General features: G+C 44.6%; 1 protein-coding gene across 14 annotated transcripts in view; it reads right to left on the minus strand.

Annotated features, from left to right (window-relative positions):
• Window positions 1-8,970, minus strand: part of eif4g3b (eukaryotic translation initiation factor 4 gamma, 3b) — a 44,908-nt gene extending 35,938 nt beyond the window's left edge. For 7 of the 14 annotated variants that reach the window (XM_042096691.1, XM_042096687.1, XM_042096686.1 and 4 more), the window contains exons 1-3: window positions 8,180-8,969; window positions 2,255-2,354; window positions 61-108 (exon numbers count right to left, since the gene is read on the minus strand). In XM_042096691.1, coding sequence (XP_041952625.1) covers window positions 61-108; window positions 2,255-2,354; window positions 8,180-8,340 — 309 coding nt within the window. In that variant the 5' untranslated portion in view covers window positions 8,341-8,969. Of the gene's footprint in view, window positions 1-60; window positions 109-2,254; window positions 2,355-8,179 lie in introns of all 14 variants that reach the window. The other 7 variants (XM_042096693.1, XM_042096690.1, XM_042096689.1 and 4 more) reach the window with 4 other exon arrangements.
• Window positions 8,971-26,033: the final 17,063 nt, after the last annotated feature.

Here is a 26,033-nt window from a genome sequence, read left to right on the forward strand (position 1 = left end):
TCTGTACGTACACACGCACATATGCACACACGCACACACACACAGCCTCTTTTTACTCACACACATAGCTGGTGGCAGGTAGCAAATGAACTCGTTGACTCTGCCTTTCTACACAGAGACAGAACAGTTAGGATTACAGGAGAGGAGCAGTGGGGAAGAGGGAGTGAGTGTGTGACTGTGTGTGTGAAAGAAAGAAAGAAAGAAAGAAAGAAAGAAAGAAAGAAAGAAAGAGAGAGAGGGGGGAGAGAGAGAGAGAGAGAGAGAGAGAGAGAGAGAGAGAAAGAAGGAAAGAAAGAAAGAAAAAGAAAAATAGAAGGAAAGAAAGGAAACGAGAGAGAACCTTACTCCTGGCTGGGGCTGGATGAGGACAAGGCCTCACTGGTTCCCCCTCCCTTCCTCTCCCTCTCATTCCTTTTTCCTGGGCAGAGTGCCAGCCCTCTGCTTCAGTTACACATGCTGCCAGCCAGCCATCCACCCTCCACAGACAATTCTGCGCTCTGTATCTACAGCCATCCGGTGGTGCTGTGGCTCTTGCACCCCTGCTCCCCCTACCCCCTTTTGCCCCCCCCCCCTCCATCCACCCCCCCTCTGCCCTCTCTGCCCCTTTTCATCTCTTACACATAGATTCAGCGCCACGCCTCTTAAGTTTCAACCCAGCAGTGGCCGTTAAATAAGCACAACAAAAAAGGCTGCACACCAATCAGGGAGGCCCCACTGCTGCTGCTGCTGCTGGAGGTGGTGCTGCAGCCCAGGGTTGTACAAGCAGGCAGGGAGAAATGATAAGCAGATTAACCTGCCCCCCATCCCAACCCCCACCCCTGTGCTGCTCTCGGCCACCAGGAGGCCCACACCTGTGCCTCTCGGCTCGGTGGAGCGGATAGCTGGCAGGGTTGGAAGCCAAAGGCAGCCAGATGACGGGATACTGCTGGTCACCTTTAAAAGGAAGCTCTTTACTTTCAGCTCTTTACTTTTCTCTTTTTTTTAAAAAAAAACTGTGTTGTCCTGTAGCAGGTGTCTGCTACTATCAATTAACAAGCTGTCCCAACAAGGTACCAACAAACCATCTGACAGAACAAAGTTCTAAAAAATAATAATAATAAAAAAAAATAACGAAGTATGGTTAAGCTTATGTGTGAACAGTGCGGGCCGAGATTGCACTGACTGCTTGGGTGCATGATTGTGCTTTGCTCTGAAGTGAATCTCTCACATCCAGCTTCTCACAGCCCTGCAGGTGGAGGTGGCCGTGGGCGGGTGACCCACTTGTGTGGTGGGTGGTGTTAGCAGGCTGGATTACGTAGCTTTATCCACCAGCCCAGGAGCTTTCCAGGAGAAAGATGGAGGGGGTGGGGTGGTGGTGGTGGTGGTGGTATAAGGTGCAGTGGAGTGTGGGAACACAGAGGCATGGAAGGCAAGAGATCACAGGGACCACACCTGTGGCTCAAAGATTGTAGGCAGGGTGTTTGTGTTTATATGAGTGTGTGTGTGTGTGTGTTTACAGTTGAGGGGGAAGTGCAGAACAGGTCTAGGCATTCTGACCACACAACACAGGAATCCACCACTGCGGTGTGAAAACACCAGCTCAGCAAAGAAAGAAACGGGATAAAAAGAGAAACGCTCCACAACAAAACAAAACAAAACATACAAGCATCCCCCCCCCCCCTCTGCCTCCCTCTGTTCCCTTCCCTATCAACTTCCACAACAACATGGTCTCAGAGGAGCCTGGACTGCTCAGGTCCTCTAGTGCTGCTTTCACTACTGCAGCTGGGCTAGGCTAGGCTGGGCTGGGGGATGAGAGAGGGAGAGAGACAACAGGGGAGGGGGAGAGGGAGAGACACAGCTGCACAGCTGTGGGCTCCCCAGGGCTCAGTGCAGTGCTCTGGCTCTCTCGTATTACTGTCCAAGAGATGGGGCAGAAAGAAAGTGCCCTTCTCAACCATCACAGCTGTGGAGATTTAGTGTGCACTCTCCTGCAACAGCTAAAGGGCTTGGTCAGTGACCTGCAAATGTGTGTCTGCGTGCATGGGATATAGAGGTAGAGAAAGAGAGAGAGAAAGGAAGAGAGCATAAAAAAGAGAGAGAGAGAGATAGGGTGAGAGAGAGAGAATGCAGAGAGAAAAAGAGACAGACTATGACAGATTTTCAGTGTCAGAGTTTGAGGGAGTGCCTGTATGGTGTGTGTGTGTAAATGCATGTGCCAGTGTAAATGTGTGTGTTCATGAGTATAAGGTAAGGATGAGATGTGGGGAGTACTCACGCTATACACGGCCGTGACTCCTGGCTGTGTGGGGAAGATTCTGTCTTCCAGCGGCGGCTGTACTCTTGGGATCCTAGGGTGCAACGCATTAAGGAAAACTCTGGAGCGGGAGTCATTTAAGGCCAAAAATCAACAAGGTGGGAACACAGGAAGACACACAGGACATCCTACACAAACACGCTCAACATGCACTAAGCATTTGGTTTGCTTTTTCTACTTCTAGGAAACTTTGATGTAGTTGGCAATATGGGTAACAAATAACTACAAAACTAATGTTATTTTCCCCTGATGCATAAAAGTGAAATAGTCCCTCTTCAAATTAGTGTTTTTTTCAGGGGATTGTTCAACATTTTTTTTCTATCTTTTAAAACATATGACGTCATGTCAAAACAAAACAATTCCCTAGGATCCTTCCTTCCTCAGCTCCAACAACAAAACATCCCCGTCAGCTAATACTGTATTCCACCGGTGATCCAATCCATGTGCAGTACTTGAAAATGAGTCCTAAAAGCCCCCTTACTCACCAAATAACTGCTAGACTACTACTGACCCAGAGCAGAATGGAGAGGAAGGAAACATAACATGTTGATTGTCACTATATGAGAATCAATACATTATCAGCACTTGCCGGATTTCACCTTGTATTTCCTGAACATAGTGCAGCATGCCTGTTATCAAGCTGGACCTGTTAATGTCTAGAGGAAATTGTTGCACAGTGAAATGTTCCTGTTTCTGTAACACATCATCAGTCTACCTGACATGAACATGTTGCCCTAAAGCAAAGCCTGCCAGGCACTACCCAGCTTTGTTTCCTGGTCTCATAGGAAACAGCAAAGACTTCTGTGCCCAGTGTCAAGAATGGCAAACATTAGGGGTTCACTTCACAGCAAATATTGGAATGTACTTCCGCGGTTCATTTAAAGACAATAGTGGCTGCCGCATTAGGCTGTCTACCTAAGCAAACAGACCGGGAGAAGGAAAAGCTGGAACCACTGCACACAGGCATCAACACCGAGGGGTCAAGGAGCACTGGAGTGCTTAAGTCATCAACCCTCAAAAGTGGAAACTTTGGCTTTTCTCTTCGCCACTTTTTCCACATGGCCTTTCTCTGACTCCATCACTCACCCCAGTCTCCTACACACACACTCTCTCTCTCGCTCTCTCTCACACACACACCGTCTCACATACACACACACACACACAAAGCTGCAGCAATGATGGAGGCAGCTGTGTGTGCTGAATGGGCAGGAATTCACAATGTTGTCAAGACATGCCTGCTCCCATTAATACATATAAACTGGGCCAAACCACAGCACTGGCTACAGCCACAGTACACCAAAATGGAATGCTTCTGCAGTGGGCATCATTCTTCTTCAATTCCCCTTTAAGTCAGGATTTAGTTCATAGGTATATATACACCTATATATCGGCCCAACATCAGCATTGGTTGATATCGGCCTTGTTGACTTATATCGGCCATTGGCCAAATTTTTTATGACATAGGCAACGGCTGATGCTTATCTGTTAAGCATCAATTCTGCACTAGGTAAACATTGTGTAATGTGTAAACTGGTACATCCAGAAATGATGCTATGGAGGCCTGAAAGACTTGAAAATGAATATACTGAAGTTATTTTTAATGGATATTTTTGTTTCCATGCTACCACAGGGTATAATTAACAACAAAAAAATAAGTAAACCAAAAACAAAAGAAAGAAAATATTTTGGTATCTGCATTGGTTATAGGCCAAATTGTTATTTTAAACATTATTTCCACATCTGCCCTGAACTTCACAGTTGGTGCATCCCTAGTAGTTAATTATGATTGGATAAAGGGCGAAGTCATCTAGAAAGCAGGTTTCACCTCATGAGCACCCATTCTGCCACGCCAGTGCAAGTGTTTATCTATCAAATTATCTATCTCTTGCCAAAGGTGAACTGTTAGTAAATGGATAAACTGAAATGGCCAATATTATCCCACTCAGTTTTGGGCTGCTAACTTTCCTTGTCACCGCAGAGGGCAGAGGGGAACAGGAGATGCCTCTGCCATCTCCAATTGAGGGTGCGCCTGGTCCTCCACCCCCTCAGTCTTCAGGACAGACCAGCCTTCACAACCGGGTCATTGTTGTGCAGGGAGAAAGCAGAAACCCTTCCTTCCCTGCGGGACTAGCATTCCTGACTCCTGGGGAACACTGTGAACTGAGGAGAAGGAGGAACGAATGAACGTACGTACAGTGCGTATGGCACAGCTGAGCTTGGACCAAGGCCAGAAATAAGAACCGAGATTATTGGATTTGGGATTTGCATTTTTTTTAGCACAGGTTGCTGAGCTATGACTCTCCCTACCTCTCTCTCTCTCTCTCTCTCTCTCTCTTACTCGCCTTCACTCGGTCACTCACTCACTCTTCCTCCCTCTGCCATTTAAGACTGAGCCAAAGATAGGTATATGGGTTAATGGTTCAGATATACTTAGGCCATACAAGCACACTGTGTCTATCAGAATATGATCTCTATCTACACAGAGGCTGCGGCATGACGCAGCACCAAGCAGTTAGATAAGATCAGGTGAGGAGGCTATCATTCCTTGATTGTGTACAGAGCTTCCACACTTTTGCCATATATTTATCTGCACAATACAGGCTTACATTATCCAACTGCCTCCATTACCAATTCAATGTACCTGGATTACAAATAGATTGAAATTAACTGGAATAGATATGGAATGATCACATGGAAAGACACACTTGTGTGAGTATCAAACTTGCAATGTTTCTAGCAACTTCCTCATGTTCCCACACACGCAAGCTGTTCAAGTCACGGTCTTGGAGTCCAAATCTGAACTGAAACTTTCAGCGGTGGCCCCGGCCACTGAAAGATGGCATTCGACAAAAAAAATCGCTCCCAAATCTCAGCCCTGCATGCAAAGAGGCCCAGCCTTTTGTCTCGCACACACACACAGACTGCCGGATGCAGAGGAGCTCACCACTGACGCAGTGAAAAAAGGCAAGACTCCCAACCAACACACTGTACACTTCAACTAACCTTCTCACACATAGCTAGTAGCTACTGAAGAGAAACACACAGCTAAGAAACGCCAAAGGCTAAATAGTCATTTTCCAACTATTAGCCGCAGCTTATACATTGATTTTGCTAAATTTCTTCAGCTATGAGGTTAATACACAGGTTAATACGGTATTAATATGGTTTCATTTTTTTAACATAAAACACTGTCCTACGGTTTATACAAAATGCGGCTAATACACAGGAAATGACTGTAGTAATTTCCCCCCAATTCTAATTACTCTAATTCTTCAAAGGTTCGTGACTTGTGTTTTTTACCTAACGGGCTCCTGATGTGCATGATGGGAACCATTCACATTATTCCTGATAAACTTGCTCAGTTCTAACTCCACTGACAGAGCAAGGTGCCAACAAATGTCTGACTCCTTGGAAGTGATACATACATTATGCAAATATCATATACCTGGTCTGTAAATGGCTTTGGATAAATGCCTCTGCTATAACGATGATTACGTTTAAGCATGTACATCTGACACTTAATAAGATAATTTGAACCTTCTCACCAACCAAGAATACAATGGTTAAGGATTAGTTCTGCCAGATCCAGTGTTTTAAAATCATTCATCTAGAGCAGTGTTTCTCAAACTTTTTTAGATGAAGGACCACTAAACGCACGGACCACCTAGCTAAAAAAAAAAAAGATTAGACCTACTTCAACAGTATATTAGCCTACACAATAGGCCTACTTGCTTATTGTCTTTGCACTTTGCTTATTGTGTCAGAGGATTCATATGATTTAAACTGGCATATCTTATAGACAGTGTTGCAGAACTGTTTGGATTTACATACAAGTTGGTTCAATATGCAAACAACTCATCTATATTATATTGTACCACGTCTGCTCGCGGACCACTTGGGATAGCTTGCGGACCATCAGTGGTCCCCGGACCACACTTTGAGAAACACTGATCTAGAGCCACAGGTACGTCAGTGGTAAACTGACATGGCTTGGGACAACATTCAACTTCCTCTAACAAGTACAGAGCTTCCCAGGAAAACGAAAAACAGACGCAGCACAAGTTCAGTGCCAGTTAACAGAAAGCTTTAAGGTGCTCAAATATTACCAGTAAGACTAAAGGGGAATCCCCTGCAGTTGCCAAGGAGAAAAGGCACATACACAGGGACTAACTCAGACAGATCGTTGCCTTCCATAAAACAGCTGGTGCACTCACTACTCGCACCCCTTTCCGCTGAGTCTGAAATAAAAGTTCCAAGTTCCAATACAAGTTCCAAGTTTCAAACGACTTCTCTTCACTATGAAAACAATTTAGTATTTCCCCCCTAATATTGCTGTATATTTGACAAGTATGTATATTCCTCTATACTTGTTTCTCAATCCTAGATTGCTTTTGAATCCTTTCCAAATCATTGTAAACATCTTACAAAGCTGCTTGAGGCAAATGCCACTGAATGTCACTAATCTGCTTTCCCCACTCATGAAACTTGCCAATAAAGGTTGCAGGTCAAGTTAAATTCTTTTGTGCAATTCGATCTCTGATAGGGATTTATCTTTGTCTGGAAAGGGAGCCATTTGCATCACAGGTTCAAGATGCCAGCCACCTTCTCTACCTGAATGTAATGGCATCAGCTCTGTTCAGTTTATGTGAGACCCTACTGAATAATTAAAAGAGATTTAGGATAGTAGTTGGTTTCATGTTAAGGCATCTAAACTAATAACTACTTGATGAGGCTTAAACACAAGAGATAGATGTAGGATCAACACATTTGTATGATTGCACATTTTCTATGAAAGTGTTTAAGACAGACACCTTAATGTCACATTCTCAATGCATAGATGTTATAGAAAAATACTGAAGACCACTGATTGCATAACTGCTTAATTACTGCAGAGCCAATCGCAACGTGAGTGCTGAACTGACTTAATTGTAAGTGTCAAGGTACAATTTGGCGACGAATCTGTAGAAACATTACAGCCACATCATGCCCTAAAATGTAGAGCTTTACGCGTTGTGTGTTGACAGGGTCGCAGCCGGACAACATTATTTTAACACAGGCGGGGGGTGGGTGGCTGTTGCGTTTATGGCAGCTAGCATTCAACCATACCGGCGAAAAAAACAAACTACTTGTTTATTTAAAAATGTAAATGTAGAAAACGCCAAGCTAAACCTACACGTTTGTTGAGTTTAATCACAGTATTAGGCATTAAGTATCTTTGCTCACCGAACGCTACTTTCGCTTGCACATGCCTGTCTGAAACAACGTAGCTAGTGAGCTCCCAGGATAGCTAGCGGATAGTTCTATTTAGCAAGGTGGATTTTCACCGCAATGATTGGCAGCCGGCTAATCATGCCTCAATGACAGACTCCACGTAGACTAGCAAACTGCCAGGCGCAAGCCTGCATCTTTTTCCTTACCACTGCCCCAAAGCAAAGATCCATTGCAATACTGTGGCCAGATTGAAAATGTTAGTTGAACTGACACAGAGGGTAACGTTACAGTAGTTGTGTGCAGTGTTGTGAAGCAAGACTTATTGAGGCTATCCTGGCTTAACCTATTGCCAGCAAGTTAACCAACGCTCCCCTCCACAACTGACGGGCATCTTAAAACATAGGTATTATGATCACTTAGTCAAGTGTGACAGCTCCTTATGCTGCGCCAAGTCTAAATGTTCACACAACAGTCTGCTAGCCAACATCAAAGACATGTGATGTATTAGAGAGAACGCCGTAGCTAACGCTCACTGGCTAACCAACAGTAAGCTCAAAACACATCCAACACTTCCCTTCATTCCTGTGAGTTATCCCTCTGATTTCGTATCCAAAAAGTGAAATAGACAGCTTCTCCATTTTCAATAGAGGGGGGGGTGTTGTCACTGAAGGATACTGCGTCGGTGGTACTGCAGGCGGCTGCTGAGCGACCGGGGGCCCTGGAAGCGGTACGGTGGTCAGGGTAGCCCGCAGCTGACTCGAGGGAGACGGCCCGGTTCCAGGTCCACTTCCTACAGCAGCGGCTGATTTCGGTACCGCTTTCGGCGGCAAACTCATTGCAAATCGTTACAAAATAAAAAAAAATACAGTAATAAATAGCTAACTAGTTACTTATCTAGTTTAAAAATAATACACATAAAAACTAGCTAGCGAGTTACGCCAATGCCGGGCCTTTTCTTGTACAAGCAGGTTGCCGGTGGCTAAATGGGATAGAAAAAGCCTTGAAAACTAGCTTAGCTATAGTTTAGCGAGCAAATGCTAGCTAGCGAGCGATTATTGTGGTTTATCTTCATTTCGGATGGTAGGGGGCTGTTCCCCCTCCCCGGTCGGGGTTCCCGAGGATCCAGTTCGTTTCCCTTTGCCAGGGTATTCTTGACGGTTTCCTTTATGAAAACTGAGCAGAAACGTTTTCCCCGAATGTTATTTTACGAGCCCCTTTCCACTGTTAAGGGAGATTTCGTTCAACATGGCGCTGTGGCCGCCTCCAGCAGTCCGACAGGACAGACCATTCGTATAATATCGTGCCGTTTCGGAAGAGCTCGGTCAACGAACGTATGTGACCCCAAGCTATGATGTTTTTTGCTGAGATTAAATACGATATCAAATAAATTTGTATAAGCACACATCCAGTTCAAAACGACTCAATTGAAATATATTGCATGTTTGCATGTTATATGTTTCTTTTTTCAATCGCCACGGGGCGGAGGATGTAGCCTAGCCCGCTGTCTTGGCTAAAAAGAAAAGTGAAAGAGCTGACATCTAGTGGATATATAGGCCTACTAGAACTACTCCTGATGTTGGTGCTTGGACTGAATATTGAGTTTGAATAGCCTCCTATCAACATGACTGGACTATGTTGCCTATGTGGATTGCTGGATGAAATGACAACATTTTAGGAGGATCAGCCAATCCACTTGGATGACTTTTTATGACCATCCATAATGTGGCACCTAATAGACCTCTCACACCTTTTACCTATGGGGAAAGATTAGATTAGAGGTCTTTATTGTCCACTACTGTGGAAATTCGTCTTTGGCCCCACCAAACATGTAACACACTCAAGCAAGACTACACAACAGGTACAACATAAAGCAGACACAAACAAAGACTACACAGCAGGTACAACAATAACAACATAATGCAAACACACACAAAGACTATACAGCAGATACAACATATAGCAAGCACAAACAAGACTACACAGCAGGTACAACATATGGAGACATGGAAATGTGCAAAAGAAGTTGATGTCAATAAAATGCAGTAAATAATATAAGTTAATCTGTTAATCATAAAACTCCTAAATTATATTGATTTAGCAAATTAATAGATGATGGTATAAAATATTTCTTAAAAATGTTTCTGCTTGATGTAGGTGTAGGTAGCATGGGGTTTTTGAATAATCGCACACTCTCGCAGTGATGAAGTCTGAAATGCAGACATTTTGCCCTACTCACTTTTGTCATCTGACTTTGAGTGGGTTTTGTGACCTTCTGGTGAACTTTAATTTTTGCTATATGGGAGCTAACTGAAGCTAACTATATGCAAGCAGAGACTTTATAATGAGGAGAGACAACACTCAAAGAAACCTTCAAATGTATGTGGTTAGTTTGCAATGCCAATAGATCTCACCTACAAAAAGGACCCAAAGCTGTCATCTTTGACCACATAAGGAGTTCGGATCATCTTATTAGGGGTTTGCAAAGACGTCACGTTCTGGGCGGTAACCCAGCTGCATGGCCATGTTGGAGGCACTCGGCGTAAATAACTGAATGAAGTACAATGGAGTATGCACTTTGGATACCTTAAGTAAGGGATAATGGACGACACTCCATTAGATTATCCGAAAATAAACACACGTTCGAGGTTGTAATGCTGCCACTAAGCGCAGCGGTGTAGTGCGTTTATTTTTCGGATAATCTAATGAAGTGAAGTCCATTACCCCGCTTATTCTACTGTTAACAACATGTTAAATATTAAGTTAATTTTACATTTTTTGTTATCTCATTTGGATAGTTAAAGCTGTTAAATAAGTATTTATTTCAAACTGTTACTTTAGTCCCGCATGAATAGTTGCTACGCTGGAACACTAACCAGCGGGTCTACCACCTAGGCTACATATAAAACAGTCAAAACATTGATGGAATAAAAATAAGGCATTTTTATTTTTGTAAATTGAACTGCACGTTCCCATTGATGGTGAAGTTTGATCTGCCGGCTCTCCAGTCCAGCCTCGGACAAGTATCTCCAATATGGCCGATCTGATGGCACGCCGTGCAAACCCATAATATGTGTAAAGATGGGAGCTTGTGAGAGTTGTCTAGTGTCTACATATATCCTGCCCCTTCCTGTAATGTAAATAGACCTCTGAAGTTTGCATACAATAAAGAACCAAAGCTTCCATCTTTGCCCATATATGGAGATCCAGGTGTTAATTGAGGGTAAGTTGCATTGCAAGTTAGCTCTGGGGTAGCAAAAATCAAGTTTTCTGTCTTAATGTACAGAAGATACCACTTGAATGCAGAGCAACAAAAGTGTGTTGAGCAGAACGTCTCCATTTCAGACTTCTTTGTCCCTGTGAGACTTTAACATGTGCAAACCCCCATGTTGTGAAAAATCGCAAGATACCGGATCTCAAAGATGGCATCTTTTTTTGTAGGCGAACTTCTGAGGTCTATACGTAGTGGGAGCCTGGTGGAGGACTTTGTGCAATGGTGCAAACTCAATCATCTCCAACTCAACACTTCAAAGACCAAGGAGATGGTGGTGGATTTCCGCAGGTCTAAGCCCACTCTGCTACCAGTCTCTACTGATGGGGTCAATGTCGATGTGGTAAGCACCTGGGTCTCCACTTGGACAATAAACTGGACTGGTCAGCCAACACTGACACACTCTACAAGAAAGGGCAGAGCAGGCTGTACTTCGTGAGGAGGCTGCGCTCCTTCAATGTGTGCAGCAAGCTCCTCAGGATGTTCTACCAGTCTGTTGTTGCCAGCGTCCTCTTCTATGCAGTGGTATGTTGGGGAGGAAGCACAAAGAAGAAGGATGCGGGGCGACTTGACAGGCTGGTAAGGAAAGCTGGCTCTGTAGTGGGAGCTGAAGGGAATAATTTTATATGACCGTTTCTTGCCCCAGACTAGGTGGAGGCTTAGCCACATTTACATTTAGAGGATATTCTCTTTCTCCCTTTGATCTATTAAATGCAGATGTAGGTGTGAAATGCTCCCCACTGGCTCCTACCAGCTGTCACAATCTCCTCTTTGGGTTAAACAAAGACCTGGGTTAAACTTTAGCTGAATTATATGTTTGTGTCATTAACTGTAAATGTATTCATGTTTGGTATCATTTTTATAGTCTCAGTACAAGGAGTACAATGAATTAAGTGTAAGAATCTTTAGAACATCCTGTATAACATTTCTACCTGAGGAGCCTTCCTAATATGTTAAATAGTAAGTGGGTGTGTGTAGGTGAAACGGCGGGAAGAGAAAGCCAATCAGAGGACGTTGTACCTATGATCACCACGTGAACCACACCCTTGCAAATTGAGCATAAAAGGCCAGCCTCTTCCGGTAGTCTTTAGAAGAGAATATTGAGAATCTGGTGAAATCCATGATGGGCTGACACAAACATGTACTTTTCTCCCTTGAGGGGCACTGGCCCCTCATTGAAAAGAATAAAGCCTGGATCCTGATCTTGCATCGTCCTGATTGAGTCTCAAGAGAAATATGGTAGTAAAAATATACTATCAGAGCTGAACTGGAGTGCATCACGGGACCCTGAACAAGGACCCTGAACAAACTGATCAACATCTTGGACAATGAGTGTCATCCACTCCACAGCACTATTGTTAAGCAGAAGAGCCTGATCAGCTGGAGACTTCGCTTACTGCCTTGCACAACAGACAGACTGAGGAAGTCATTCATCCCCAGGGCCATTGAACTGTTCAATGCATCACTTAAGGGAAGAGGAGAAATAGACTTCTCCACATAGTCTGGCTGCCTCTTCACCACCTCCATGTCTTGAACTGTCTGTCCACTAGCCACTTTACCATTGTCTTCTGCCTCACTGTTTGCGTGCTTTATTAGCACATATGCACAACCCCTCCCTCCATGCCACAGCCGAACTGTGACCACACTTATACCTTTCTTAATATAGTTATTTATGGGGCGCTGCTGAGCATGGATAGCGAGTAGACGTGTCCCAAACCAGCTCCTGAAACATTCGACAATAATGTAATGTAAACTTGATAGTTAGCAGCTGTAAACCTGCCAATATAAACCTCAGTGACACATTTTACTATCAAAATGTCAGGAAGGGGAAAGACCAAGGGAAAAAGCCAAGCTTCGACTCCAAACAGGGACGAAACGGCTGACAACGTGAACGCTAATGGCACTGAGCCGACATTGGCTAACGTGATGAGTCTTTTGTAAAAGTTCAGGGAAGAAACGCATACCTCGATTGCAGCGGTACAAACAACTGTAATGTCTTTTGGGGACGCTTGACGGATGTCGAAAACTCATTACAACTGGAGAGTCTGTGTGCTCAGCTAGCTAAAGAAAATGCTGCCCTTAGCGTTAGGCTAGAGGACCTGGAATCTCGCAGTCGCCGTCAAAACTTAAGAGTGATAGGCATCCCGGAGGATACGGAGGGACCAAGGATCACAGAGTTTATGGAGGAATTTTTCAGCGAGACTTTAGACATGCCCAAGCAACAAAATCAGTTGCCTATCTGTGACAGGGCGCACAGAAGCCTCGTAGCGAAAAGACCCCAAACGCCCCCCTCGACCGATCATTGTACGGGTGCATCACGACCAGGTGAGACAAGAAATACTTCGGCGATCAAGGGAGAAGGGTGTGCTGACTTTCCGAGACAACAGAGTTCACATCTTCCCGGATTGGCCCCCAGACGTTGCGAAAAAGAGAGCTGCATTCAAGGATGTGAAAGCCAAGATGAAAGATCTCCCTGGTTTGCGGTATAGTCTGATTTCCCCAGCAAAGTTGCAGATCACCTTCCGAGGTAAGCGACAAGTGTTTGTCAAACCAGAGGAGGCGGAGATTTGCTTTGCCAGCACTATCACCCCTGCCCTAGAGACAATTATGAATGAAGCAGCTGGGACCGACCATGACAGTGAAACTACTGACTGATGCATAATCAAAACAATAGTGTTACGCACGTCATGTCGGCTGCTGTCTAAGATGTGTCAAGGGAAGATTTAAAAAAAATACCACTTTTGGGCACTAGATGTCACGTTGTTACTGTGGTTTGGCAGGGCTCCAGGTGTTTGCAGATCAATAATGCTGTGTTAAGGAGCAATGGTTTTAGTGCTAAATGCACCAACTTGTGCACTTCGACGGGGAGAATGGAAGTGTCGGGGGGGAGGTGGGTTTTGTTTCTAAGGGTTTAGTTTGTGTTTGTTTATTGATTTTTTTTTTTTTTTTTTTTCTTGTTTGGACAGAACAATTTCATGTTATGTATATCTACAGTAGAAATGGCAGATTACAGGGTACAAATGCTTCTTTTCAGTGCACCACAAGTATTTACTACTTACATTTCAATACATCAGTATTGCTATAACAGCCCTTAAAGTGTGCTCATGGAATGTACATGGCATTCATAACCCAATTAAACGAAAAAAAATCTTAAGTTATCTCAAAAAAGAAAAGATTCAGATAGCTATGTTACAGTAAACACATTTAACTGACTCAGAACACCTCAAATAAAAAAAAAGACTGGGTAGGTCAAGTATATCATGCATCTTTTAACAGTAGGAGTAGAGGTGTTGCCATTCTGATACACAAGTCCCTTCCACTAACTGAAGTGGAGATTAGGACAGATAAATGGGGTCGATATTTAATCAAAGGCCTTTTGTATGGAGAATATACATCTTTTTTGAATATTTATGCACCTCCAAACCATCCAATAACATTCCAAACGCATGTATTCTCTATTCTCTCAGACTGGTTGTTTCCCTCCTCAGTGGTGGGTGGAGATTTCAACTGCTGTCTACATCGCCTAGATAAGTCCCATAAGCTGCAACTTAATTCTAGCTTCAGTCAATCTATCTTGCAATGCCTTTCTGAATTAGGTCTGCTTGACACCTGGAGAACATTACACCCCAATGCTAAAGAGTATACATTTTATTCAAATTTACACAAGACCTCCTCTAGAATTGATTATTTCTTTACACCCAAAGTGTCAATGGGGAATGTTATTTCATGCTCAATTGGAAATATTTTGATATCTGACCATGCACCAATATTTCTTGAAATTTCATGTTCTGCTGAGAGACAATATGGCGGATGGAGATTTAAAAATTATCTGTTGAAAAACCCTTATTTCAAAATATTTGTCAGGGCACAGTTCCAATATTTTATGGCAGTCAATAAAACACCTGAGGTAAGACCTCAACTGTTATGGGACACAGCTAAAGCGTTCATACGAGGGGGCATTATCTCATACATGGCACACCAAAAAAAGACTCAAGCCAATAAGCGACTAGAGCTGGAAAATCAGTTATCAGATTTACAGAGAAAGTTCAATGTCAGTCCATCACCTGAAATACGGTTACAGCTTGACGCAACTAAAACAGCCCTTGAGACTATTCTTACTTCAGAAGCTGAGAAATCTTTACTTTTTTGTAAGCAGAGGATGTATGAGCATGGGAACAAGCCTAGTAGATACCTTGCAAACTTAGTACGAGAAAAAAGACAAACACAGGCTATACCAGCTATAAAAGACAAACACGGCAATAGACAATATCATAACAAGGACATTAATGCTATCTTTTACGAGAATTTATATAAATCTGAGACAACACACGAGTCCAGACAACATATGCTGCGCTTTCTGTCTACCATTGAGTTGCCCTGTCTTTCCTCAGACGAGAGCAAATCACTCAACGACCCAATTAGTAAGGAAGAACTCCTTATTGCAATAGGCCAGCTCAGTAATAATAAGGCTCCAGGGCCTGATGGCCTAACAGCAAATAAAATTCGGCAAGCAGAATTTTATAAAGAAGACTGCTTGGTAGAGCCACTACTCTCTGCACTGGGACAGTCCTTTGAAGATGGTACTTTACCAAGCTCTGCATATGAGGCTTGCATCTCTCTGATTCACAAGAAGGGTAGACCAGCAGATGAATGTGCATCTTTCCGCCCAATTTCCCTGCTAAATTTAGATAGGAAACTGTTAGCTAAAATATTAGCAATGCGACTTGAGACTGTGATGCCACAGCTAGTGTCTGCTGACCAGACAGGGTTTATAAAGGGTCGCAACTCTTGTAATAATGTGAGGAGGCTTTTAAATTTAATACAGTATGGTAGTAGGATGACGGACAAAGCATTGGTAGTGTCACTAGACGCAGAAAAGGCCTTCGACAGAATAGAAATGCCTTATTTATTTCATATTCTAGAGAGTTTTGGGCTTGGGAATAATTTTCTACAATGGGTAAAAGTATATACCAAAAAAAAGTATCTGTATGCTGCGCCAAAAGCATGTGTGCTAACTAACGGCAAACGTTTTAATGTCTTTCCACTTGGGCGGGGTACTACTCAAGGATGCCAATTGTCTCCCCTCCTCTTCGCACTAGCCATAGAGCCATTAGCAGAGGCTATCCGCACAGACGATTGCATTAAAGGTATCCAGACACAAATGAAACAGCATAAAATTTCACTCTATGCTGATGACATTTTATTATATATAAGCAAACCTGTAAACTCCATCCGTCGCATTATTGAACTCATCGATTTGTTTTCTACATTTTCTGGATATAAGATCAACTACCTCAAATCAGAGGCAATGTCTCTTTCCAAGCAGAATCCCTGTGTATCTGCTGATGCCTCCCCGTTTAGACTGTAGAGTCTGAGAAGACATCCCCTATACCTTTAAAGAACATTCTATACACGTCAAAGAAATGGGCAAGTTCAGCTGTAAAGGGAGATTTTCTTTTACAAAACACACTTAAAGTTTGGAGGTTGATAAGGAAAATAGAAGGCCAGGATAAAGTCACATCTTTACTGACCCCACTGCATTTCAATCCAGGTTTCCCTCCCAGTCTTGTTTTTTATATACTTTTAATTACTTTTTCTGCTGTTAGTGAATGTGTGTGTGTATGTCTGTATGCTACTGTGACCTTGAATTTCCCCTAGGGATCAATAAAGTATCTATCTATCTATCTATCTATCTAGTGAATAAGTAGTAAAATAGCTGCCCAAAATAACTGGTCAAAGCCGTTACCAAGGTGGCCACTGTGGTATTATGGAATAATGGTGTAAGGAATGCTTTTATTTTGAAGCAACTGGAGGTGATGTCAGTACCGGGGTTAAGGGAAACTTTGTTCATGCACTGGAGGTCGGTTGCTGTACTGAATTGCTAAATAAAGACAGACTCGTCAGACACGTCATGGTGCGAACTTCTTTATGGGAATAACTTGACATGGTGTCAGAAGTGAGCGACTTGTAAGCGGAGAAAGGGAAAAAAAGTGTGTCGTTTTGGCGGAGGAATGGGAGACTAGGCAGAGATGGCTGTACCAACTGCTATGTTCACAATACAACCTCCAGAGCCATTAGATTTCTCCAAACCTCAAGACTGGGAGCGTTGGATTAGGAGATTCGACCGCTTTCGGCTTGCAAGCAATTTAAATGCAACGTCGGAAGAAAACTAGGTAAACACGTTAGTGTATTGCATGGCCGATGAAGCCGAAGATGTATTAAAGGGGCTAACGCTAACTGCAGATGAAAGGAAGAAGTACACGGATGCTAAGGCGGGCTTTGATGCATTTTTTGTGCCTAAAAAGAATGTAATCTATGAAAGAGCCAAGTTCAATCAGCGTGTGCAACTGCTGGGAGAAACGGTGGATTCCTTTATCACTGCTCTATACGGATTAGCTGAATATTGTAACTATGGACAATTACAGAAGGAGGTGATACAGACTGGTTAGTGGTCGGACTGAGAAACGTCTCATTATCTGAAAAGCTACAGCTAGACAGAGACCTAACCCTTGAAACTGCTATAACAAAGACAAGGCAGTCTGAAGAAGTTAGACGACAGCAGTGTGACTTAAGAGGAGAAAATGGCGGTGCTAGCAAGTGCTCCAATGTTGATGCTGTACGCTAAAAGCTACAGAAAACCCAGATTTCCCTCAAAGCCTCAGCCACAAGCACAAACACCAGGCAAATATAAACCTAATGTACGGCCGCAGCAAGGTTCAAAGGCCTGTTATAGATGTGGGAAAATGCCCTCACATGGAAAATCAGAATGCCCTGCTACAGATGCTGTGTGTCACAACTGTGGCAAAATGGGACATTATGGCAAAGTGTGCAGAAACAGTGCAAAATCTCTGAATGCTGTCACTACAGAAGAATAGAGCTTTTTCCTGGGAGCCGTGGATGCTGGAAAACACCCATGGACAGTGCAGCTACAAGTGAGACAAAAAAAAGTGTGTTTTAAAATGGCGTTTTACAAACGTTAGTTCGGGAGGAGCGTGACGGAATTTGCCACGCCTCCTTCTTCAATCAGTCAGGTTATTTATTCGCAGTCTACCTGCCGAAGTTGCAGCATCGGTGTTACTCCGCTCGCAACCCACCACCTCCCCTTACGTCTCCCGTCTTCCATAAATTAAAGAATAAGGGGGTGTATGGCGGAATCCTGCCTGCGCAGTCGACTCCGGCACGATTCCGCGAAGCCCTTCAGGACCATGGCCAGAGACCTCGCCAAACATGCTTTTCTATTATGCTTTCATGTATTATGCTTTTATGTCTTTATGCAAATTCAGGAATGTGAACTAGTGAAATAGACACTGGTGCTGATGTCACCGCCCTGCCAGCCAAGGTGTACCATGACATTACAGGGGGATCTGATGTGAAGCGCCTGGCAGTGGCGACACGCCCATTGTTTGGGCCAGGTGGCAATGTACTCTCTGTCCTAAGTGTAGCCAGAGAAACACTGCACAGAGGCAAAAAGAGAACCACAGAGGACTCATTTCACAAGAATGAATGAATCAGTTTGCAGAGAAAAGTTTATCCTGCCTTCTGTTGAGCACACTCTGGGCATGCTAGCCGGTGCAACAGTATTCAGCAAATTAGATGCCAATATGGGCTTTTGGCAGGTACCATTAACAAAAGATTCTGCCAAATACACCACCTTCATCACGCCTTTTGGGCGCTACTATTTTAACCGGCTACCATTTGGCATAGCTTCCGCCCCCGAACACTTTCAAAGGATGATGATAACGGAGGTGACTGGTGGCCTGGAGTGGGGTACTGTGCCACATGGATGACATCCTGGTCTGGGGACAGATGCAGGATGAGCATGATATGCGGCTACAGGGTTTCCCGCAGGAAATGTGTTAGTCAAGGCGGTATGTCGAAGGTGGTCCCGGGGGGTGGGGGGTCTGGTATCGGTTGCCATCCTCAAAATAACAGTTAACAAAGAACAAAGTAACAACACCAAACAAACTATACAACAGTATACAAATATTTCAAAATATTTATGTAATTTGTGCAATTTTAACAAGGACTATTACAAACTATAGAACAAGTGCAAAAGAAAGTGCAAAACAACCAAATGTGCAAATGTGATCAGTCACTACTTATGGCAGAGCTGACAACTAGCATTGTTACAAGCCATCCTCCTTGGCTTTAAAAAGATAATTTCAAGGGCCCTTTGGTAATTGCACTGTTTTACTACTGGACCATTAATGCTTATCTTCATGCAGGCTGTCAGACTGTTGACCTGCAGCCTGTTCCGCAAGTCTGTCCTGATCTATACACCGAGAGTGAATAAAGTTTAGATCATTTTATAGTTTTGTGTAATATGGATGGAATTTGAGCGTGGAGCGCTTTTTAATTTAGAGGCCGGAGTGGCCGCTCTGTTCCGCTCCCATACCGCTCACACCACAAGTCTGAGGCATGCCCACTAATAAAACCAAGACCGTTAAATTTCAGAGATATTGGCCATATAGCCTAAGTTCGTTAATGGGGATGGAGTTAGCTAAATAATTTAGAAAGCATACGCGTAGGCACTATTGTCAGTCTTGCGCGTCCGATTAGACGCACAAGTCAACACTGTGCTGAGAGCAGGTGGCTGTTTACTCGGCCGCTTCTCTGGTCAAATTCGCGTCAGGTCAATTTAGCTCCCCGGTCCCAAAGAACTAAGAGCAACGGCAATATATTTCACTCAGAACATTTATTTTAAAAGACTGCAACACTGATAGTGCAACAACAAACAAGCTTGGCAGTAAATTCATACTTAGGTTAGATATATTTGTCATTTTTTCTTTTTTTTTTTTTCTTTTTCGCATGCCCAAATTTCCGTCAATGATTCCCGGGACACTGAAAGACCGGGGTACACGAAACTTGGTGGACATGTAACCCCACATGGATAGCATGGAACCATCGTTTTTCGTTTTGATCTGTAGCCCCCCCGCTGAATTGGACCCCCCGAAAGGAGGGTAGGGCAGACACAGTTTTCTGTGAATATCTCGAAAACCGTAGGGTTTAGGAGGACCATTCTTTTTTTGTATGTTGATCTCAAGGGGCCATGTCAACCCATTCCATAACCACTCATTTCATGTATAGCGCCACCTAGTTAAACACAAAAAAGTAAAAATGAGGTGGTGTAATTGAAGGTATCTGTGACCTAACATAGTCAAAACTACACGAAATTGGAAGTGTAGGATCATTATGACACCCTCTGTATGCACGCCAAGTTTTGTGGAATTCCGTTCATGGAGGGCCACACAATAAATTAATTTATGTTACTATACACCAACTGGCCTGTAGGTGGCCGGAGACAGTTTTCTGTGAATATCTCGAGAACCGTAGGGCCTAGGAGGTCCACCTTTTTTTTGTATGTTGGTCTTAAGGGGGCATGTCAACCCATCCCATTACCACTTATTTCATGTATAGCGCCACCTAGTTAAAAATTAAAAAGCAAAAAATTAGGTGTTTTCATCTCAATATCTCTGGCTGACAAGGTCAAAACTGCACGAAATTAAAAGTGTAGGATCATTATGACACCCTCTGAATGCATGCCAAGTTTTGTGTACTTTCGTTCATGGGGGGCCTTACAATAAAATAATTTATGTGTACATTTAGTGACGTACACCAACAAGGATTCCCGGGACACTGAAAGACCGGGGTACACAAAACTTGGTGGGCATGTACCCCCACATGGATAGCATGGAACCGTCATTTTTCGTTTTCATCTGCAGCCCCCCCGCTGGACTGGACCCCCCGAAAGGAGGGTAGGGCAGACACAGTTCTCTGTGAATCTTTTATGGTATGTTGGTCTCAAGGGCCCACATCAACCTGGCTCATAATCACTCATTTGTGATTTGCCGCCCCCCGGTAAAAAATGAAAATGCAATATTATTCTGCTTTAATCGCCCCTATCTTCAGTTAAGATGTTCAGAACTGCACCAAATTTTATGTGTATGATTGACCTGGCATTCTCTGGGGGTATGCCAAGTTTCGTAGAATTTCATCCATGGGGGGGGGGGCTAAAAAAATTAGGTTATGTGTACATTTAGTGACTGTACACTCATTGGCCTGTAAATGGCAGTGCACACATATAAACATGCACACATATAAACATGCACACACACAGGCACCCACATACTATCGGTATTAGAACGGCCGATACATAATTACAAATTCAATAGGATCAAAAGAAAGCCAAAATATTCATCATCATCATCATGGCTGCATTTTCAGTATTGGCGATAAGTAGTCGTTTGTCCACTAGATGGCGCATCGTTGCAGTGAGACGTAATTTTGTTGGAAGTTAAAAGTGGGTTGAAAAAATAATGGACACTTCCTACAAGGACTGTAATTTACCGCAGCGAACATCTAATAAGGACAGGACGATGTTCACATGAAGTGTAAGTGAGGATGAAGTGAGGATGTTTATCGGACATGCTTGGTTTTTACTGCAGGTACGTTAATCTTGTAATATCAATAAGGACCTAGGTAATGTTACCGTTAGCGTTGGTTGAGTGATGGAGGCCCATTTGATTGATTGCATTTGTAGAAAACTATAAATGCGGTTATACCAAGCAAATTGATAGCAGCACTGTTTGTATCTTTCGACTGTCATTTATTGCACGTGCTACAAAATCATTCTGTGCAATGGAAGATTTACCAACGTTACACCGGTCTGATACAGTTTTGCCTATACATGCGTGAGACTGAGACGCCTGTTTATTTTGTTTTAAGTGCGTGCAGGGTGTGAGAGGGGAATCGATGTGCTTTGATTCCAGCTTGGTAGTTGTAGTCTGTGAAATTAAAAAGCACGTGTGTGTGAAGTATCCAAACAATGACACCTTCATTTCATTATGGCTGCTTTAGCAACACACCATAAGCTACTGTGTAGTGGGTCCCATTTAGAAGTGGCTACTTCATTCGCGCTTTCCTTGACTCATGGAGCTGCGTGAATGTTATTACAACTTTTCGCCACGATATGGCAGTTTAAGTCCGCTTGATACTGTAAATCGTAAGCCATTGGTTTCCAAAGGAGATTTTATTTGTGTCGCCAGCATAGCCTATTGACAATTTATGTTGTAAATAGGCCTACCTTATAATCCTACCTGTAGCTTAGGGAAGCTAACAGCTTTCTATTAGGATCTAGTTTGTTAGTTACAGTTTTGTCATAACTCCCTAATGCATTTTTGCATTTAGAATAGCCAGAGCGTGTATATCTCAATCTGAAAATTAAACAATATCGGGTGCCTATGGACTAGGCTGGGTGAACCCAGCCTGATCTGCCCGCTATTTATTTTTTGATTTCTTAAAAGATTGAGCTTGGTCTGATGAAAGCCAGACTAGCCATGGACCTCAGTTACACAATGCAAGGGAACATGAATCAGCCTATATTTGCACGAACAATAACGGACAAAAGCTCTTCAACTTTGGCCCGTTAAAATGTGTATGAACAGTCTAGCGACGCATTTCATCAAGGCCCATTTGGACATGTCAGTTATTTGCACCACTGGTTAGATGTAAAACAGAATTTCGTTTCAGACTACTGTTTGTGCATTGACAATAAAGTATTACATGAACTAAAGATGACTAAAATCTTATGTAGAAGAAGAAACATTCACAAAAAATCCATCCATCCAAAAATGACCTTTGTTTTTGATAGCTGTTGAAAACGGCATGGAACTGACAGAGATGTTTTTGTTTAAAAATACATAAAAAAATAAATAAATAAATAAATAACATTATGCTGATACCTTTTGCTTTTCCCAAATACAATGTAGCCTACAGGTGTAAGTGACCTTTCATCAATCCAGTTGCAATGGATGAACTGTGATGACCTGCCCTACTTGTGATTGTTTAGAGATTTTAAAGGTTTTATAACAATGCTACATCTTCTTTGGCTATTCTACAATCTATTCACCTTTTCAGCACCAGTAGGCTACTTTCTGTGCAGCCGCACACACACACTCAGGCATGCCAAACAAGCATACACAAAAGTTTCAAGAGTGGGGGATGGAGTAAAAGATGGAGACAAATTGAAGTGTGATTTATTTTCGCGGAATGGATGTACAGGACCGAGCGGCGGTCATATTTTGTACCGCTATGCGGTACATCTAGTTATACAATGCATGAACAAAACTGGCATGAACTTTGCATGGTAGTTTGTGATAATTCCAGGATGTAAAGGTCCTTTTTTGGTCTATCAAAAGTTTATTGATGTTTATTGATGCAAATAAATCCCTGAAGTTGTTTGAAACCGAAAGTTGACAGACAGGAGGGAACCTTTCACCTTGGCAGCTTGGACCAATGATCGCACAATTCCGACTGAAAGCGCTCCCGCGTAGGGTACTCTTGTGTTTCCTCGCATATCGGACCTTCCACCTCCCTCCTCCTCAGTCTTGCCTCCTCTGGTAGCAATTAGATGAATGAGATGTCCTTGATGACGTCGGGCTTTGAACAATTTGCGAGGGTCAAGCTGGAGAGGTTTGAAAAAAAAACCATTGTTTTCTAGCCTGGATGCCAGCCGAACTTAGCCCTGCCCACAACATTTGAGGTCGGGAAAGTTCAGTCTGCACTTGTTCTGTTGTGGAGCAATTACCGGTATGCCCAAACCAGAGCTGTTCGGAGTCACGGTTCGAACCAGAACTCCTGAACGGTTTTGTTCAGAGCTGAAAATGCAACTGTATTTGACAGAAGACAGATGTAGGTTGCTAGTGACAAAATTAGCTTTCAGTATGGTCTTTGTAAGTGGTGAGGGAGTCACCGGAGGATCAGCCTACAGAGATTCTTGAGGCTGACCGGAGTACACCTCTCCACCAGGAGTTAAGGGAGCCTGGCGGCTGCGCTCCCACCGCAGCTACCCCACTCCCCCGCGCACTCCTGGAGCAGCACGCCACGAGGTTGCAGTGGAGTTGCCTCCAGAATTCTCCGACCAGCCGTTGCCAGATTTGGACTTCGGGCTGGATTCGGGTAGCCTACCAGATGTCTACAGTGACGGGGAGGTGTCGGAGCTAGACACCGACCCAGATGTTGACATGGAAGAACCGCGGGCACCCTCTCCCCCGGTGTCTTCCAGAACCTTGGGCACACAGCTACACGAGGTAGCCCTGAGGGCGGCTAGCAAGCTAGGCCTTCCCCTCCCCACCCACCACAGAGAGCTCGCTGCTGGATGGGGAGTACTACAGTGGGCCCAAGGTGCCTCCTCCCAGCCCCATTCCCCTCTTCCCAGAGGTTCATAGGGAGCTGGTAAAATCATGGACCAACCCCTTCTCAGCCCGCTCTCCAGTCCCGGGCTTCGCAGCCTACATGCACCTGGACCAGGCGAAGGAGGTTGGATACCTCTCCTTCCCACCGGTGGAGGATGCTGTAGCGGGCTACCTGTCCCCATCTTCACCCACTATGCGCCTGGGCCGTAGGCCCCTCCTCCCCACCCCGTTGGGAAGACACCAAGCCGCCCTGGCGGAGAAGGGCTACCTGGCGGCTGGGCAGGCAGCATGCTCCATCAACACAGCGGCACTGCTGCAGAGATACCAGGCAAAACTGCTCACTGAGCTGTCATCTGCCCTGGGCGATGACAGTGAAGTGGTGGTGGAGCTGCGCAGGGCAACGGACCTCTCTCTTCGGCTCACCCGCTGCTCCTCACAGGCTGTGGGGCGTGCAATGGCAGCATCAGTGGCGACACAGCACTTGCTGTGGCTCTCACTGGCTCAGCTCTCAGATTGAGAGAAGACCCCACTCCTTGATGCCCCGGTGAGTGTGGATGGGGTGTTTAGGGACGCAGTCGGGATGATGACTGCGAAGTTTGAGGCAGAACAGAAAAGCCGTGTGGCCTTTCAAGCCTGGATGCCACGCAGCGGCAAGGCCAAACCCCGTGGCTCAGCAGGGTCGACAGCGACGGGGGGCATGAAAAGGGGGAGTGGTTTTCGCTCTCCGACCCCACCGGCGAAGTTCCAGGCACGTAGGGGGTGGCAGAGGCATCCCTTCAGACCGCCGGCACAGCCGCAACCTCAGCCTCAGCAGCCGGCAGCTCAGAGCCAGAGCACGCCCCTGGCTCCACACCACACGGTGGCCCGCCGCGGGGGTATGAATAGGCCTCAGCGGACCTGATGGCAGAGGCCTGAAGAGAGGGGGCGGGGAGGAGAAATCCCCACCGCGAAAAAAGACAGCCTGTTGCTCACATGCAAAAATAATGTCAAGCACGTTGTGCCAGTCTACACAAGCACTACACACTCATGTTCAAAACACTGTCCCTGTTGGCGCAGAAATAAATCATGTTTGTGCAATGTCCCCCTCTATACATCCACTAGTAGTTCAGCAGCCAGTCACCCATGTTTATCTAGACAATGTGAGGAGCTGCCCTCTGAGCTCGGGTGGGGATGAGGTTGAAAACAGACATATTGGCCATGAGCGGGCTAGCCCCCGACCAAATATTCAGCAGCTGGCAATGCAGGAGACCCACTTAGTGTTGTCACATCTGCATCGCCTGGGCTTTCAGTCAACATGAAAAAGAGTGTTCTCAGACCCAGTCAGACGTCACGCTATCTGGGCATGGTGTTGAGCTCTGTGACCATGACCGCCACCCTCTCTCAGGAGAGGAGGAAAGCATAATGTTGTGCGCTGCCCAATTCAGGCTTGGTCAGAGGGTCACTTCTCTTCTCTGCCAGAGGCTTTTGGGCATGATGGCGTCCGCAGCTGCACAGGCCAAATTGCACATAAATGTATTAGAGCTACAGACGATTTTGCTGGCGCTGCGCCATTTTCTTCCCATGTTGAGGGGTCACCATGTGCTGTTCAGGACAGACAACACAACGGCCATGGGATATATAAATCGCCAGGGAGGTGTGCGCTCCCTGTCTCTACATCTCCTAGCGAACCGCTTACTGTTATGGGCTGCGGAACCTCTCTCTCAGGGCGGTGCATGTGCCAGGCCATCTCAACTATGGCGCGGACCTGACATTGGGTGTCATATTAGAATTTCTACAGCAGATATTTAATGAGGGCAAAGCCGCTTTGACCCTTAAGGTTTATCTGGCGGCCATTTCCACATGCCACGTGGGCATTGATGGGAAAACCCCGGGGAGCCATCCGTTGGCATCACGCTGGCTGGTGTGAGGCGCCTTAGGGTGCCTCATAAATCTCTGGTGCCCATGTGGGATCTGTTGGTGGTGTTGCGTGCGCTTACAGGGCCTCCCTTTGAGCCCCTGGGAGAGGTAGACATAAAATGTGTTTCATTAAAAGCAGCGCTCCTACTGGCGCTGGTGTCAGCAAAGCGTG

Source organism: Alosa sapidissima, chromosome 7, assembly GCF_018492685.1.
Source record: "Alosa sapidissima isolate fAloSap1 chromosome 7, fAloSap1.pri, whole genome shotgun sequence".
Lineage (NCBI taxonomy): Eukaryota > Metazoa > Chordata > Actinopteri > Clupeiformes > Clupeidae > Alosa > Alosa sapidissima.